This window comes from Olea europaea, chromosome 7 (assembly GCF_002742605.1).
Source record: "Olea europaea var. sylvestris chromosome 7, O_europaea_v1, whole genome shotgun sequence".
In the NCBI taxonomy this organism is placed as follows: Eukaryota; Viridiplantae; Streptophyta; class Magnoliopsida; order Lamiales; family Oleaceae; genus Olea; species Olea europaea.
Genome location: NC_036243.1, coordinates 1,257,772 through 1,274,188, shown reverse-complemented (window position 1 = coordinate 1,274,188; position 16,417 = coordinate 1,257,772). Strand labels below are relative to the sequence as shown.

The 16,417-nt window shown below is 35.3% G+C and overlaps 2 protein-coding genes across 8 annotated transcripts in view; both read left to right on the top strand.

The window, feature by feature from the left end:
- LOC111396640 (probable aldo-keto reductase 3) overlaps positions 1-1,185 on the top strand; it is a 9,546-nt gene extending 8,361 nt beyond the window's left edge. For both annotated transcript variants that reach the window (XM_023023074.1, XM_023023073.1), the window contains one exon: positions 635-1,185. In XM_023023074.1, the coding sequence (XP_022878842.1) occupies positions 635-976 (342 nt within the window). In that variant the 3' untranslated portion in view covers positions 977-1,185. The remainder of the gene's footprint in view (positions 1-634) is intronic.
- A 5,571-nt stretch (positions 1,186-6,756) lies between these two features.
- LOC111396638 (clathrin interactor EPSIN 3-like) lies at positions 6,757-16,416 on the top strand. Of its 6 annotated transcripts, none has more exons than XM_023023065.1 (14): positions 6,757-6,877; positions 7,385-7,472; positions 7,790-7,841; positions 8,026-8,105; positions 8,183-8,261; positions 8,608-8,691; positions 8,809-8,954; positions 10,236-10,592; positions 10,949-10,984; positions 11,121-11,228; positions 11,304-11,473; positions 12,842-13,056; positions 14,179-15,493; positions 15,577-16,416. In XM_023023065.1, the coding sequence occupies exons 2-14, from the start codon at positions 7,438-7,440 to the stop codon at positions 16,038-16,040; spliced, it is 3,141 nt and encodes a 1,046-aa protein (XP_022878833.1). In that variant the 5' UTR covers positions 6,757-6,877; positions 7,385-7,437; the 3' UTR covers positions 16,041-16,416. The 6 variants fall into 6 exon arrangements, with proteins under 6 accessions (XP_022878833.1, XP_022878835.1, XP_022878832.1 ...); XM_023023067.1 differs by having other exon boundaries at positions 6,765-6,901; positions 12,851-13,056; XM_023023064.1 differs by having other exon boundaries at positions 6,765-6,901.
- The last annotated feature ends 1 nt before the right edge of the window (position 16,417 follows it).

Sequence of the window (16,417 nt, the reverse complement as noted above, 5' to 3'; positions counted from 1 at the left end):
GCCTTAGCCCATTTCACATCATTTCTCTATATATATGGATTCAATTCACAAGTTAAGGTATGTTCTAAATACTCTAGCCAAATCCCCCATCTCTCTACTATTGCACTCTATATATCTATTTCTCGTTCGGCCGTTGACTTGACCGTCGGAGTGCAAACGGTCGCCGGACCTTTTTCTCATCCGGCCGCCTTTGCCTCTTGACGGGGTGCTACATACGCAGGTTTCGAGGGGACGAAGATAGGGTGCCTGTTGGAGTCATTTTTGGAGGTCAACAATAATAATAATAATAAATAAATAAATAAATAAATAATATATATATATATATATATATATATATTAAGTAAATTTTTAAAAATTTTGTATTTCTATACGACCTGTTGAGTTGAGCATCCAAGTGAACTGTTTGATGAATTTCAGTCCGCATTAATCCCTCTTTTCAATGATAATGCTGTACCAAATGATGTCCTGGCCTTAAACTTTGTCATTACATAGTTCTAATGATTGCTACAAGTTTTTCCCCTTGAAGCGTGCATGATATAGGTGATGTTCCTGCTTCTAAAATGTGTAGTTTTACAATCTGAATTATCAATATTGAAACCGATATATATGCTCAAACTCTTTTTACATTTTGCAGCGTCTACCAAGATTCCAACCCGAGAATCTGGAGCTTAATAAGAGCTTATTCGAGAGGGTCAAGGATATTGCAAATAGAAAGGGATGTACCCCTTCACAGCTTGCTTTGGCCTGGGTACATCATCAAGGAAATGATGTTTGTCCGATACCTGGTACAACGAAATTTGAGAATCTTAATGAAAACATGGGAGCATTGTCTGTAAAACTAACGGAAGAAGACATGGCCGAACTTGAATCTATTGCTTCAGCCGATGCTGTCAAGGGCGAGAGATATGGACCCGATATCCCTACATGGAAAGATTCAGACACCCCACCTTTGTCGACCTGGAAAGCAGCTGCATAAAGAACTCTTTTGCTTCATAATAATACCTTATCATGTGTGATCACTTTGTGCCTGCCCGTTTTGCCATTGGAATGAAGAGGTCGAAATAAAATTGGCATCAAATGTTCTAAGCAAGCAGTTTCCATTGCTAGAAATTTCATGTCCTTGAAAACTGTTGGGATTTAATTTGATAGTTATTTTATATCTATAATTTCGAGTTCAGCTTTAAAGACTTACAACTTCTAAGGTTAAACAAAAAGTTTCTTTAGCTCATGAAAAGACCTTTCTAAACATATCAATTGTGTTTTTAAAACCAGCCAGCAAAAAATTACTAAAATTTTATAAATTCAAACAGATGGATTGCAAAAAGGGTCAAAGGTGAACTGGTTTATGAGGTTGGGGTTTCTCCCCTTTTTTCTGCAAAGTCGTAAAACCATGTATGGGGGTTGACGCTTGCCCAGCTCTTGATCCTTGCCTTGGCTTGGAAAATACTTGGGAGATACTAGAGCTTGTGGTACTCACTATAACTAGTCTGATTTCAAGCACTAACCGGATCGATTTATCGTTGGTCCATGGTTTTTCACTTGTCTCTAATGAGTTTTATCGGCCAAACTACAAAAGTTTCTAAGTTCCATCACATAGGTATCTTGTAGGATCCAAGAAAAACATGAATACTCGAGTCATGAGAAGTAGACGATTACTTAGTTAACGGTAGTTAGTTTCATTCTTAATGACTTCGTTACTAATCTTTGGGATAAATTTTATATCAATTTACTTGATGATATTCCTTTTTGTTTGGTACATCTAATCTTTATGTTTTAAAAATTCAAATCATGAATGGAATTTGTCATAATCTCCATAGATTAATACAAATAGGACTAGGGAATGACCTACTGTATTTGTGGACCGGTCAAAGGGATTCGTATCAATAATATTCTCTTCAATTGGTTATTGGTTCATAATCATTAGGTAGGCGATATAATCGTATGGTTCAAGGTATTAAACTTAAAGATTGCTACTCTACATTTCTCTTTCGTATGATTCAAGGTATTAAAGATTCCATGTCTACATTTCTCTTTTGCCGATTAACAAGAAATCTACAATTGGAATGCGGTCTAAAAACTCAAAGTGAGGTTACCATCAAACAATGGAAAATTCAGACTTTGTTAGGTTACCATATTTTGAAGAATACTCCCATTTTCACTCCTTTTTTGGTCTTCAATTGAACGTCTTAATTTGTCTCATTGCAATTTAATCAATCAATATTTCATATTTACACCTTCTAACTAATTTTTCTATTTCTGGTCTTGATGTGAAATGTGACCTATAAATCACGGAAGCTTCTATATAAATAGGCCATATACCCTGGCGATACTGAATACTGCTACACCAGGCAATGGCTCCTTTCTTCTCCACTGTACAATTTTCATTGTATTTCATCCTCATTGGCTTAGGAAGGAATTTTTGTGCAATTTCACTAGCCTTTGCAGCACCACTATCTCCAGCTTACCAAAATTGTGTTGATGACACAAAACTTGATGGCACCCCGGGAGCGAATCCAAGATTCGAGTTCCAATAGGGCGGACCGGAGAATTTTTTCTGATAAATCCCCTTCATGACTTAAAAGAACAAGAAAAAATTGACAGCATTGGTGAAATTACTGGTGGGTAGAAAATTTTTGGTGCACCGAACTGAATACATTTAACAATACTTGGGACAATTTTTAGTTTTTTCGTTTTCTTTTTTTAAGATCATCTAGTGATCGGTCAATCCGGTCCACTCTATCAAACAAACAAACTAGTAAGACATCAACAGCACTATGAAAATACATATACATTAAAACAAAAGTGTAAAGATGCCGGAACGAGAAGACAGGTAAATTGAAATGAAAAATGAGCCAATTTATAACAACAAATCCCAAATATCTAACTTCTAATAAAAAGGGGAATGAGAGTTTACTATTTATGCAATAGTAAATGAATACAATTTTACTATGCATGATGTCATTTTTTATTTTCATTTTGTTTATGTCAAACAAATGTTCTTCCACACATCATCGCACTAGCATTAAAAAAATAATTATGTCAAACAAATGTTCTTCCACACATCATGCTACTAGCATTAAAAAAATAATAATAATTATAGTAAATATAAACTGTCATGAGCAACAACAAAAAAACTCTTCGCACATGACTCATGAGCTTTAAAAAAATAATAATAATAAACTCTCCGAATAGTGCGGAGGATGACAAACCATGTGCGAAGTAACAAATGAAGAAGATCTCTCTACATAGTGCAGAGAGATGGCAAACCATATGCAGAGAGTTCTAACTCTTTGTACAATGCGAAGTAAAAAAAAAATCTCTCCTCACAGTGCAGAGAGATGACATTCTGCGCGGACTCTCCGTACATTGCGGAGTAAAAAAAGCCAAAAAAAAAAAAATTTCGCACAGTGCGGAGAGTTGGCAAACTCTTCATACAGTGAAAAGTTAAAAAAAAAAATCTTTCCACATAGTGACTGTCACGTGCGTTGCACGAATTTTGCATTTATCGTATTTTTATTAGTGTATGAATTTTAGTTTTTGGAAAGTTCTTGAAACAATATCTAGAAATATTTCCATGATATAAGAAAATAATTGTAAATTATTTTTACAATTGTATAACAGTATTGTGTCATCTAGAAAAAATATACTTGTATATTTCATACTTGAATAAGAAATATACAAAATTATACAAATTATTTTGCTTGTAATATTTGATAGTGTTGATATTATTGAGTTGAATGTGAATATTATATTTCTAAATCTTGTGTAATTCAATATTGTAAAATTGAAGATTGAGCACCATATTCATATGTATTTATATTTTGTGCTTCATATATATTTAATATTTATTTTATGCTTGTGTTGAAAAAATAAAAATTTGGAAATTTTTTTGAAATTCGGTTTGGTAAGTGAATGTACAAGGTTCTGCATTCTCGGTATTTGTAAGTGCAAAAATCGGTATATAAAAATACAATAAGCTGCAAATACAATAGACAACATATACAGTAAGTTGCAAATACGGTATGGTGAAAATACGGTAAGTTGTTTGCAAATACGATAGGCTGCATACACGGTAAGGTGCAAATACAGTAAGTTGTTTGCAAATACGACAGGCTGCAAATACGGTAGGCAGTATATACGGTAAGCTGTATATACAGTAAGTTGTCTGCAAATACAGTAAGCTACATATATGGATTTATAATTTGTATAAATGTATAAAATTTATTTAATATTAAATTTCTTAAGTATTAAATGTTATAATTCAATATTGTTTTCTTTTTTATAATTGTATTTCCGAAAAAAAAGTGGTTATGAAATGACTAATTTTTAAATGTATTTTTTTGTTGAAGATAAAAATAATTTTTTATGTTATTTTTAAAAAAAAAATTATTGTAATTTTATTAGCGTAATAAAAATATTTATTATGCATTTTTAGTTTTTACGTTTTATAAAAAAATTTGTTTATGGTGATTGACAAATATTCTTTCACATACGCATCATGCCAACAACATTAAAAAAATAATAATAATTTTAGTATATGTAAACTCCATGAGACAAAAAAAATCTTCGCACATGAACAAATTTGTCATCTCTTCGCACTGTGAAAAATTTTTTTTTACTCCGCACTGTACGAAGAGTTTGTCAACTTTCCATACATGGTCCAACTCTCTTCGCACTGTGCGAAGAGATTTTTTTCTCTCCGTACTTTTTTTTTACTCTGCACATGATCCAACTCTCCGCATAGTGCAGAGAGTTTTTTTTGTTTTTCGTACTATGCAGAGAGTTGGTTTGTCATCTCTTCGCGCTGTGTGAAGAAGTTTTTTTTTTTTTACTCCATACTGTGCGAAGAGTTTGCCAACTCTCCGCACATGGTTCAACTTTCTCAGCACTGTGCGAGTGTGCAGAGAGAATTTTTTTTTCTCTCCACACCTTTTTTTATTTTTACTTCGAATTGCGCGGAGAGTTTTTTTAAAATTTTACAATATTGAATTACATAAAATTTAGAAATATAATCTTCACATTCAATTCAATCATATCAACACTATTAAAGAATATAGGCAAAAAAATTTGTATATTTCTTATTCAAATATGAAATATACAAGCATATTTTTTTAGATAACATAATACTATACAATTGTAAAAATAATTTACAATTATTTTCTTTTGTCATGAAAATATTTTTAGATATTGCTTTAAAAACTTTTCAAAAAAACTAAAATTCATACACTAATAAAAATACGATAAATATAAAATTTGTGTAACGCACGTGATAGCGACTAATATCAATATAAAACTGTTTATGCAAAGCATATGCAATAAAGTGTACACCAAAAACAATAGTAACCGGCAATGTAACATCCAGAATGCAATAAATCAGTAGAAGAGGTCAAGAGCCTCTTTTTCGATACTGGCATGTCTCTGCTAAAAACCAGAGTCAATAAACATTCAAGGGTACCGTTTCCATGAGTTATCTTCTCAGTTCTTTCTGAATGCCCCGCATCCAACAGAGTCAACGATAATGAGGAAGATGAGGAAAATAATGTTGATAACAACCACCCTCTTCCAATCGCTCTTAATGTTGTCCAGCAGCCCCGCCTTGCACGATTGGAAGTGATAGCACAAGATGTTCGGATCATTGCTCCAGGCGGTGCAGTCGGGATTAGTCAAGGATGAAGTTGGTGTCCGAGTCCAGTTGGCTGGGCTAATGTAGTCACATTCACACCGGAGAGGCAGGCCCGTGGCGGCGTTGGAAAAGATTATCCGGAGTCCCGTAGCATCACTCATGACACGGTGACTTCGCAATTCAAGATCGCAGGGGAAGCAGTAGGAGCGTTTTATTTTAGGCCGATTTGGGTTTTGTATTAGTGTGGGTGGGGAAATTAAAATAAGAATTAATCCACTTGTACCTAATCTCTTATCTAATTTTTGACCGAATTGACAAGTGGCGCCCCTCCAATCTATTCCAATAAGTGCTCGACACTTGTCAATTCGATCATCCATTTAGTAAATGATTTGGTAGATATAGTATGATCGTTAAAATAAAAGAGGAAAATACATCTATTAACTAAATTCGTGTTGTCCTGCTACGAATGAGGTGAAGATTACTCGATTAGTTTACAAATTAGGGTGGGATCAAGTCCTCACCCAACTATTGTTTTTTTTTTCTTTTTCATTTGATGTGTTTAAAATTTAAATTGTATTTTAAAAAATAATATTGAACAATAAATAAATAATACAAGAAATAAGAATATTTTAATTCCGATCCACACCTCGAAAATCTACAATGGGACAATGGAAGAGGAGGATCACCCTGTCGTGTTCCCATCCACATCTGTACTAGATTGATAGTTTTTTTGCATATTGACTTGACTGTATCGACTAACGTTACACACGTAAGCTAAAGTTTGATGCTAATATTTAAAAGAAAATGAAAATTAATCAAAAGTCACCTACATAATTCAATGATCAAATAAAGTATTCGTTCGTGTAGAATAAAAAATATTAAAAAGTTATTTTTTATTCTTCCTATAGAAAACTACTTATAAAAAAAAAAAAAAATCTTACAATAAAAGCCAAAGTTATTACGATAAGTTGGAAAAAAAAAAAAAAATCAAACAAAACAAAACAAAACAAGATGCTATTGTCGCATAAATCACTGCGCCTAAGGTGCGTTGTCTGCTTCGTCAACAGTAATTTAAATTTATTACATTTAGTTGCCTCTTTTTATTTATTTAAATTACATTATTAACAGCAATAGCTGACCCTGCGAGTATTTATTTTTTCTTTTTCCATTCACTTTTTACGCGGTTTCCTCTCTCTAGACAACCATCAACGAATTTTCTCTACATTTTTCTCTCTCAGATCTATAATTTTTGTGGTACTGGAGGGTCAATTTCCATCGGCTTGAATTTGATCTTTTTTATTAATTCGACTTGAGTTTTTTTGTTTCCCCTGAATTTTCGTTTTTCTTGATTGTATCCCAGATTTAATTTCTTAGCTGTCTGTGTTATTCTGCTATCTGTTCAAATAATATATGTTTTTATTGGATCAATTTGCAAAGCAGATTGCGAAAAGATTCACATTTTAAAGTTCATTTATGATTTGTTGGATTTTTCTTGTTCCTGTATGCAATGTAATTTCTTGTTCTCCTTTTTTGTTATGAATATTATTTGGATTTGATTAAGTCAATCTTTTCTTGCTTAAATTTCTTGAATTAACTCAAACTAAATAAAGAAAATGAAATTTCGAGAGGGTGACACCTCTTATCGTTGAAATTTGTTTTCATCCTTTCGATAGCTCTCTCTGTGATTTAGTTTTTTACTTCCAAAAGAAAGAAAATTTACTGTATGTCATGTATAATGCTGATCGTTTACCTTTTTGGCAGTGTACAATCATTTGGAGAGGATTTCTGATCTGTCCTCCTAAGTTATAGTTGAAATGAAGAAGGTTTTTGGTCAAACTGTCCGCGACATGTAAGTTTAACTCTGTTACCAAACATCTTTATCCAAAGATTCATGCTTTGCATCATACATGTTATATCGCCTTTTGTCATTGAACTGATTTGTTTGATCTATAGGAAGCAGATCAAAGTATTGATTACAAAAACTAAATTATTTGCGATCGGTCATTTTTTTGCTCAAGATAATTTTAAAATAACTCTGCATATATTTACTAATTCTGAAATCTTGTCTTTCATTGCAAATGTACTTTAGAGTCTGATTTTGTTTCTGTAGAGACTAGACAATCTAATTCTGAAACTTTGTCTTATGCGTGTTACTTCCTCTTGCAGTAAGAGAGAGGTGAATAAAAAAGTTCTGAAAGTCCCTCCTATAGAAAGGAAGGTAATTTTTTTCATTTTTTAAATTCCTTTTGTATATTACAAATTTCGTCAATGTCTTTTGGTTAATTTGGTATTTACAAGAAGTTGTAACGTTCAGGTTGCCACCTGCAGTTTCTTAATTTGCAAAATAGCTTTTCCATTCATGACTCTCTCCCAGCATTTAACATTTCGGTTTCTATATTCAGGTCCTTGATGCCACCAGCAATGAACCCTGGGGACCTCATGGATCTCATCTTGCTGATATTGCTCAGGCATCAAGAAATTAGTAAGTTTAATGCATCTTCCTCATAATTTCTGATCATTATTTTCATCATAAAGTATTCATATTTTTCATTTCAATAGTCACGAGTATCAGATGCTTATGGCGGTTATATGGAAGCGTATCAATGATACTGGAAAAAATTGGCGTCATGTCTACAAGGTTTTTTGTTCTTCCTAGTTACTCTGTTTTACTGAGAAGCTATGTGTTTTGTTATTGAAATTCTTGTTTAGTTTTTACTATAACATCGTTGGGATTTTCCTATTTTTCCCCAGTATCCTTTCCAGACCCTTCCTTTTGCAAATTGAAGAGAGTCATATTTTTTTATTTTACATATTACTGTAAAGAATTATTTTCCTAGGGATATAATTTTTGGATTAGTTTTTGCGACGCCCATTTTTTTTGACGGCGACCTCTTTCTTACCTCATCCTGTTGTATGTATTAGATGTTCTTCTTTCCTGGCATCTACTGTTCTCTTGAATATGCAAATGAATTTTTTTTTTCTAGGGTTTGACTGTTTTGGAGTACTTGGTAGCTCATGGATCAGAGCGTGCCATAGATGAGATCAGGGAACATACTTACCAAATATCGGTGAGTTTCTTTTTCATATGCACCTTCTTTAATAAGCTATTCTGCGAACCTCTGGATGAGCATTAAATTTCTTAGGATTATTGTCCTATCATTTAAAATGTATTTTTCTTTTGATAGGCACTGTTTGATTTTCAATATGTTGATTCCAGTGGGAGGGATCAAGGAAGCAATGTCAGAAGGAAATCTCAAAGTCTTTTAGCCCTTGTAAATGACAAGGAACAAATACAAGAAGTTCGCGAGAAGGCTGCTGCTAACAGGGACAAGTAAGTCTGCTTCAAGTTTCCTGATTATCCTTGTCATGGCATAGTTGCACCTTATGTATCCTATTACTTTCCATTTTGTTGATCATTATATTAATCAGTTGAGGTTAAACGTGACTTTCTTTTGTCTATGTATTTCAATTTAAAAGCTGACAGGTTTTACTTCATATTTTCTTTTGATTGTTACCATGCCAGATGATTACTATTAGTGCCTCTCTTTGTTGTTCTTTTTGAAAATTTTGAAATTTTATGAAGGGCAGAAAGATGATTAAGATTCAATATGCACTTGTGTACATTTTGTTGCCCAACTGTAATTTTAGCTTGTAATTTTAGTAGATGGTGGCATATTAAGCCTGTTATCATGACTTATATGTAGATCTTCCTCCAAGGGGAAGAAACCTTTATGTGAGATGCCTCTTGTGGGTTATTTTGGGATAAATGTCGATAATATCTGGCATTGCCTTGGACTGGTAATTGGAATTCTTGCTATCTTTTTAGGTTTTGCTATTATTCAGCTCAGTTAATTGATTTGCAGTGTTCTAAAAGTAAAGAATAAAAGAAAGGATTGGATTACTAAATAATCCCTAATGTTACCCTTGAGTTTTAAATTTTTTTTACCTGTCAAGTAAGAGGTTGTATAGTGAAGGCAGAACTAATTGTTGCCTTACTTTGAACTTTTGCATAGATGATTAAGTAGGAGTAGATAATCAATTTGCTGAAGTTTTTACCCAGTAAATTAAGCCTAGTTCCTGGTAAATTTGGGGTTGGCGAAACAAAATTTATATTAGGATTCCTGTTGTAAAATTTCACAAAGTTACGCTGGCTGTCAACCTACCTCAAGTCTCTTTATCTGAGCTTGTGACCAGGTCGGAATTAGCAATTTGTTATACTTGCCATAAGAAATTAATATTTGAAACTTATGTTATCTCGGAAGTAGAGGGGAGAATGTTAAAAATTGAATAGTGTGGTCTCTGTAAAACAGTAAAGCCTATGGATTTAAGATCATGAGAAACCAAAAATCTTGATAATATGGAAATTCGAAGTCCTATTATCTCCTTCTCTCTCTCTCTAGTTTTGTTTGGGAAGGTTTGGCCAAGGGAACAGCTGTTTCATTTTGTAATGTTTTCATTGTGCGGTAGGGTCACTTTCTAAATATATAAGGTTTCTCATGTTCAACTTTTATTGGCTATCTCATGTTGCGAGTTTGGCATGCTTGAAATAACCAAACAAATCCAGATAGTATGTATGAAATCATCTTTTGACTGCGTACAAGTATTCTAATAGGTATAGCAACACGTCAACTGGTGATCGGCCTGGTTCTCAGTCAAATGCAGGAGGATATGGTGACAAATATGATGAGGATCGTTATGGAAGCAGAGATGATGGGCGAAATGACTATGGGAGAGAAAGAGAATGGGGCAGCAGGAATGATGACAGATATGGTAGGTATGGTGATTCATATGGCCTTGATGGAGACAGGTATAGTAGAGATAACGAGGAGCGGTATGGTCAAGATGGCTACAGGGATGATGACCACCGTGGAAGAAGTCAAAACAGTGATTATCAGAATGTTTTACAATCCAGAAGCACTGATAGGAATGGGAACCATACTTATGAAGATGATAGACAAAGTTCTTCCAGGTTTGTAAGTTTTCTCGCGTTCAAGTAAAATCCAACTTTGTAGTGAAATATTTTATTATTTTCTTACAAAGATATATAATTTTTCTGTTGTTTTCAATGGTAAAGGCGAAAGGCTATATAATGACGTGATAAACGTTAAATGGGATTTATACGAAGCGATAAAAATATGAAAAAAGAACAATTGTGCCATTTTGGCTTGACTTCACTCTAGGATTGTCATTGTAGTCTCTCTAGTGTTTTCTAGTCAGGGAGTTGCTTTATTTATTTTCCTTAATGTTGGTACACGTGATATGTTTTCAGTTAGTTTAATTTTCTATTACCTACATCAATTAAAATTTTAACTTTGCCAATTGTAGAGGTAGTAATGCCAAAGGCGATTCTCAAGAGGGAAGGTAATGATAGGAAAACCTTTTTCATGCTATTCATAATTTAGTGGAATATTTTTTTTATATGTGGCTTTTTTGCCAATTATTGCTGGCAGGTTTAGTTTATTGCAAACAAGCTTAATTGTTTTTGCTGTTGTTGTAGTATGGCCAGCAGGCACTTGGACCGTAAATATTCTGATCAAAGCCTTGGGGCTCCTCCTAGTTATGAAGAGATTGCTGGTACTGCACGCAGTCCCACTCTTAGTGAAAGGTAACAAACTTTTATCAACCACCTAGTTTCTGCTTCAACTATTCTGAAGTGGTCGTAACTTCGTATTTTCAAAAGGGATGGAGATCTCTCAGCTGTTCCCAAAGCATCCTCTCCTCCTGCAAGTGTTAATCCAAGCCATGAGACAACAGATGCTTCACACTCGGCTCCTGCTTTACCACCAGCTCCTGATAATAATGGGGAAGTAGATGGCTTTGATGAATTTGATCCTCGTGGTTCATTTTCAGGTAACGGAATATCTGCACTTGGATATTTCACTGCCACACTACTCTCCTTAAGTCTCTTTTGTTAGTGACTTCTCTTTTTGATAACAAGTTCACTTTATCAAAGAGGATGGAGTCTTGTTATTTAAAATAAAATCAAGGTTTCTTGTGACAGGTTATATAAAAGGTGAAATATCCAACAAGGTTGTGGTTTGTGTGCAATTTTATATATGTACTTATATGATCTTACTGCGGACAAATTGAACTATATAATTTTAGCTTAACCAAGAGTTTCCAAAAGTCTTTACTATTTCTTTTTGAAATCCTTTCATATACCCAAGGTGTTTCTATTTTCATATGATGATTGTTATGTAAAGAAAGCCAAAATGTCTTGGCTTGTTCCATGAACAACGGAAGCAACCCTTTTTCCTAGCATATTTTTTTTTTTTGCTTCTAGACTATCGTGCTGCTGACAGAGACTCCAGGTATTGAAATTGTGGCCAAAGGCATTTCATGTAGTTTGGCATTTATCACAATCTGCATACCCTGCAACGCATTCATGCTGGTTAACTAGAAAAGTAGAAAAGTAACTGGTACGATATTGGTTGGCATGTCTTGAACGTTTGTCGTTTGCGGTTTGATCTTGCTTTCTCATTACAAATTACATTAAATTGGTTTTATCATTTACAGAGATTCTTTTCGAACTTGTAGCAATTAAACTGCACTTGTACTTTTTATTGCTTTACTGGGGTTTTTTTGATCGCTTCAGTGGACTGTTTCTATATGTATACACCTTATTTTGCTCTTTCTCAGCTACTTTGTATCATCAATCTTCGTACTGGAGATGAGTGTTCCTCTTGTGCTTCATAGCATATGTGAAATAGGAACTGAATAGGTTACCAGTTTAAGAATTGCATTTTCTCTGGAAGCTGCTACGAGGTTTATAGGCATTTGATACTCTATTAACTGAAGCAAATTATACCAAACTGTACTTTTCAAGGACTGTACTTTTCAAGGAAGTTTATGTGACATAATGGGAAAGTTGTATGACTATGTAATCTAAGCTAATGAGAATAGGGACGTTTTTTGTTGTTTTGGATCTGACAAGAATTTGCACGTGGATGTACATGATCATTAATATGTTAACTAGACTCGAGTCAGCATTTTTGGTTTTGTGCTGAAATTCCACGACCCTGGTCTAGTTATTTATGAGCAATATTATCTGGGGTATGCAAGGGGTTAAATGAATAGGAGACATGGTGAAAGAATTATGGAACACTCGACATGTGTATGACCCAGTGTTGCATGAACATGATTTTCTTCATTTATGACATTTACCTATTGGTATAAGTGATTGTCTCAGTGGACTCATTCTTTTGCCTCTTTGAATAGCTATACCAGCCATATCAAATGGTACCATTCCAACTACTTCTGGTGGTGCGGAAATGGATTTACTAGGCTCTTTTTCTGAGCCATCTTCTTCAAACTCATTAGCTCTTGTGTCTGCTGCACCGGGAACGGCGGCCAAGGAGGCTAGTGCCCCACCGAACTCCAGCTCTATTCCCACATTTATGCCCACATCATCACCATTCACAGTCTTTAATCAGGTAATCTTTGTCTGATAATTTCTAGTTACTTCATACATAGATCTGATTTTAAATTTTATCTTTTATTGTTCCTTTGTTTCTAGCCTTTAAAGAGTTTCTTGGGTTGTATCACTTGGCTTCTAATTGATTTAATCAATTTGAGAGTTATCAGTGAATTTCCTGATTTCATTCTTTGGATGGATTTTTTAACTCAGGTCCAAGTCAAGTTAGCCTGGACCCTTTTGGGCCTAGGTCTGGTTGAACACCTTATTAAGCACCTCTTGCTTCATGAAATGTTTTAATTATGACTTGGGAAATTTGGGGAAAAAGAAAGGTAAAAACAGAGTTCATTTGTGCTAGTGCTTATTCTTGTTAGGATTGTAGTGATGCCCAAGGAGACAGACTATATGAATAATTTTTGAAATAATATTTAAATTTGTGTACGCTTTCCTGCTCTTGTTCATATCAGTAGATGATGATCTTTTCTTTTTTCTAGAGAGATTGAGTCCCTAACCCTCCTAAAGAAGGTGAAGGTCATTATTGTAAATTCAACCCTCTTATAGAAAGAATGATCTCTTATCTACCATCAACCCATTTCTCCGACTGTTTTTTGATTTATTGGAGTCAAATGAAGAAAAATGTCTGAAATTTTCAAAATAATGTGTTGCACTGAGAATTAAAGTTTGACGAAATCTGATAAATTTAGTAGCACGCAAGGAAAATATTGATTTTCATCTGTTCAGGCGTGTTAATGTCAAAAATTTAATCTGATTAATATTTCTTTTTGTTTGTCCGTGTTGTATAAGCAATCGTCTTAGAATAAGCAACTGCCTGTCAAGAAAAGTTGCAACTGCAAAGTATATTCTAGAAATAGACGGGTGGAAAAGTTTGCATCAATACAACCAAAGAACTAAATGTCTCTGCCCACCACAATTGATGCTTCTGTGTAGCTAAAATCATTTCCTTTTATTTGTTCTTTGGTTTTGATTTTGACTTGTATAATATTTGACGTTGCAATTGTTTCATATATTTTAAAATGGCGTGCGACTGCCTTTTTCCTGTTCTTCTTGCCCTTACGCTGTAGATGTCTTCAGTTATAGAATAAATGCATTTGTGGAGATAAAAAAGTGGCTTTTTCTGCAGTCATTTGATGATCCATTTGGGGATGGCCCTTTTAAAGCTATTCCTTCTATGGAAAGTGTACCATCGCAACAACAGATTCCTACTTCTACACATTCTTTTGCCCAGAACCCCTATCAAAGTTATGATTTGCCTCAGCCAGTTATTAAAAATGCAGAAAATGATTTTGGGGGTAGTTTTCACGGTGCAACTTACTCGTCATCTGGTCCTTCTGGCGCCCAACTTCCTTCTACAGAAATCCCACAGTTTCAGCAGCAGGAGCTATCAAATAACGACGAAGATATTGATATATTAGCAGATATTCTCCCACCCTCTGGAGCTTCGCATCATTACCATTCACAAATTGATTACCCTGTTCCAGCTAACCAACCCGTGTCACAGACAGGGTTTCCACATCAGACTAATCAACATGAATCACATCCAGGTCCGCTGTCCATACAGAGCCAAACTGCACTACAGACAGGTTTCCATGCTCAAAATAGCGAGCTTACGTCATTGACAGCTTTATCTGGTCAACCTGGCCAGTCTCCTTTGCAGACAAGTCATCTACCCTCTGGAGCTTCACCTCATGTCAATCCACAAGCCGATTATCCTGTTCCAACTAACCAACAAGTGTCTCAGACAGGGTTTCCACCTCAGACTAATCAACCCGAATCACAGTTGGGTCAGCTGTCCCTGCAGAATCAAACTGCAACACAGACAGGTTTCCACGCTCAAAATAGTGAGCTTGCATCATTGGCAGATTTTCCTGGTCAACTGAGCCAACCTCCTATACAGACAAGCTATCCGCATCAACAAGGCCAATCTGTTTCTCAGACCGATTTTCTGGCTCAAACGAATCAGTCTCCAGCCTTGACATTTCCATCTCAAACTAGTCAAACATCGCAGATGGGTCCAACTCACAGTAGTCAAGCTGCAGGTTTTCCATCTCAAATGAGTTCTTCACAGGCTGCTTTTCATGCTCCGTTCAGAGGTCAGTCTTCACAGCCGAATGCCAACTTTTATGCAGGTTACAACCTGCCGGCTGGATCTACTGGCGCAGCAGCTTTTCAAACGGTTCCTCAAGTTCCTACTGGACCTGTTCCCCAAAATAATTTTCTTCCACAGCCAGGTTATAATGCTCCAGTGGCTTCACAAATGGGTTTTCAAGCTCCACAAGTGAGGCCAATCAGTCCCATTGCTTCACAATCAGCTTCACCGGCCTCAACTGGTTCTCCTACCATAGTTCCTCAACCATCAAAAGACAAGTTTGAGACAAAATCTACTGTTTGGGCTGATACTCTAAGCCGCGGACTGGTCAATTTAAATATTTCCGGACGTGAGTTATTGCTTTTGTAACTGTTTCATTGCATCCTGTTATCTCCTTTACCTCTTATTATATACCTTCTTTTTCATTTGCAGCTAAAACAAATCCATTGGCTGACATTGGAGTTGATTTTGACGCCATAAATCGCAAGGAGAAGAGAATGGAGAAACCTAATGCTTCTACGGTAACATCCAACATTACCATGGGTAAAGCAATGGGATCTGGTTCTGGTATTGGCCGTGCTGGTGCAGGTGCTCTCAGGTCTCTACCAAATGCAGTGGTGGGTTCCGGCATGGGCATGACTATGACCAGTGATCCTGGATCAGGGTTTGGCATGGGAGGCTATTCAGGAGTGAACCAGCCCATTGGGATGGGGATGAATAGGCCAGGAAACTTGGGCATGGGCATGAACATGAACATGAACATGAACATGGGTCAAGGATATAACATGCAACAGCAGCCAGGACTTCCTCCTGGATCAACAATGTCCGGAGGTTATAATCCCATGATGGGAACAGGTAATTATGCCCAACAACCATATGGTGGTGGCTACCGTTGAGCTTGAACAACATTTGATCGCCAGAAGTCGAACGACCTGTGCTTTCCGGTTGTATTATAGAGTTACATTTACAAGTTTTCGGCTATAACTTTTGGGGTCACTTTTGATTTCCTTGTTTGCCACGTTTAGCAAGTGGCTGCAGTTATTCATCTGTTTTATTGAGAGTTGCTTGCCTATGGGGTTAATTTGGATTGTGTGGTTGCCTCATTGCTCTTTAGATGATGTGATATGCATACATACCTTTGAGGATTACCATTTTGAGGTTCTCTCTATTGGTATTCTCATACATATATAGATTTTTGTCAGTTTATTCATTGTTGAGGCATGGAACAGCTTCTTGCCGAATTATATAAACGATATTCATTTTTCTTCATTCG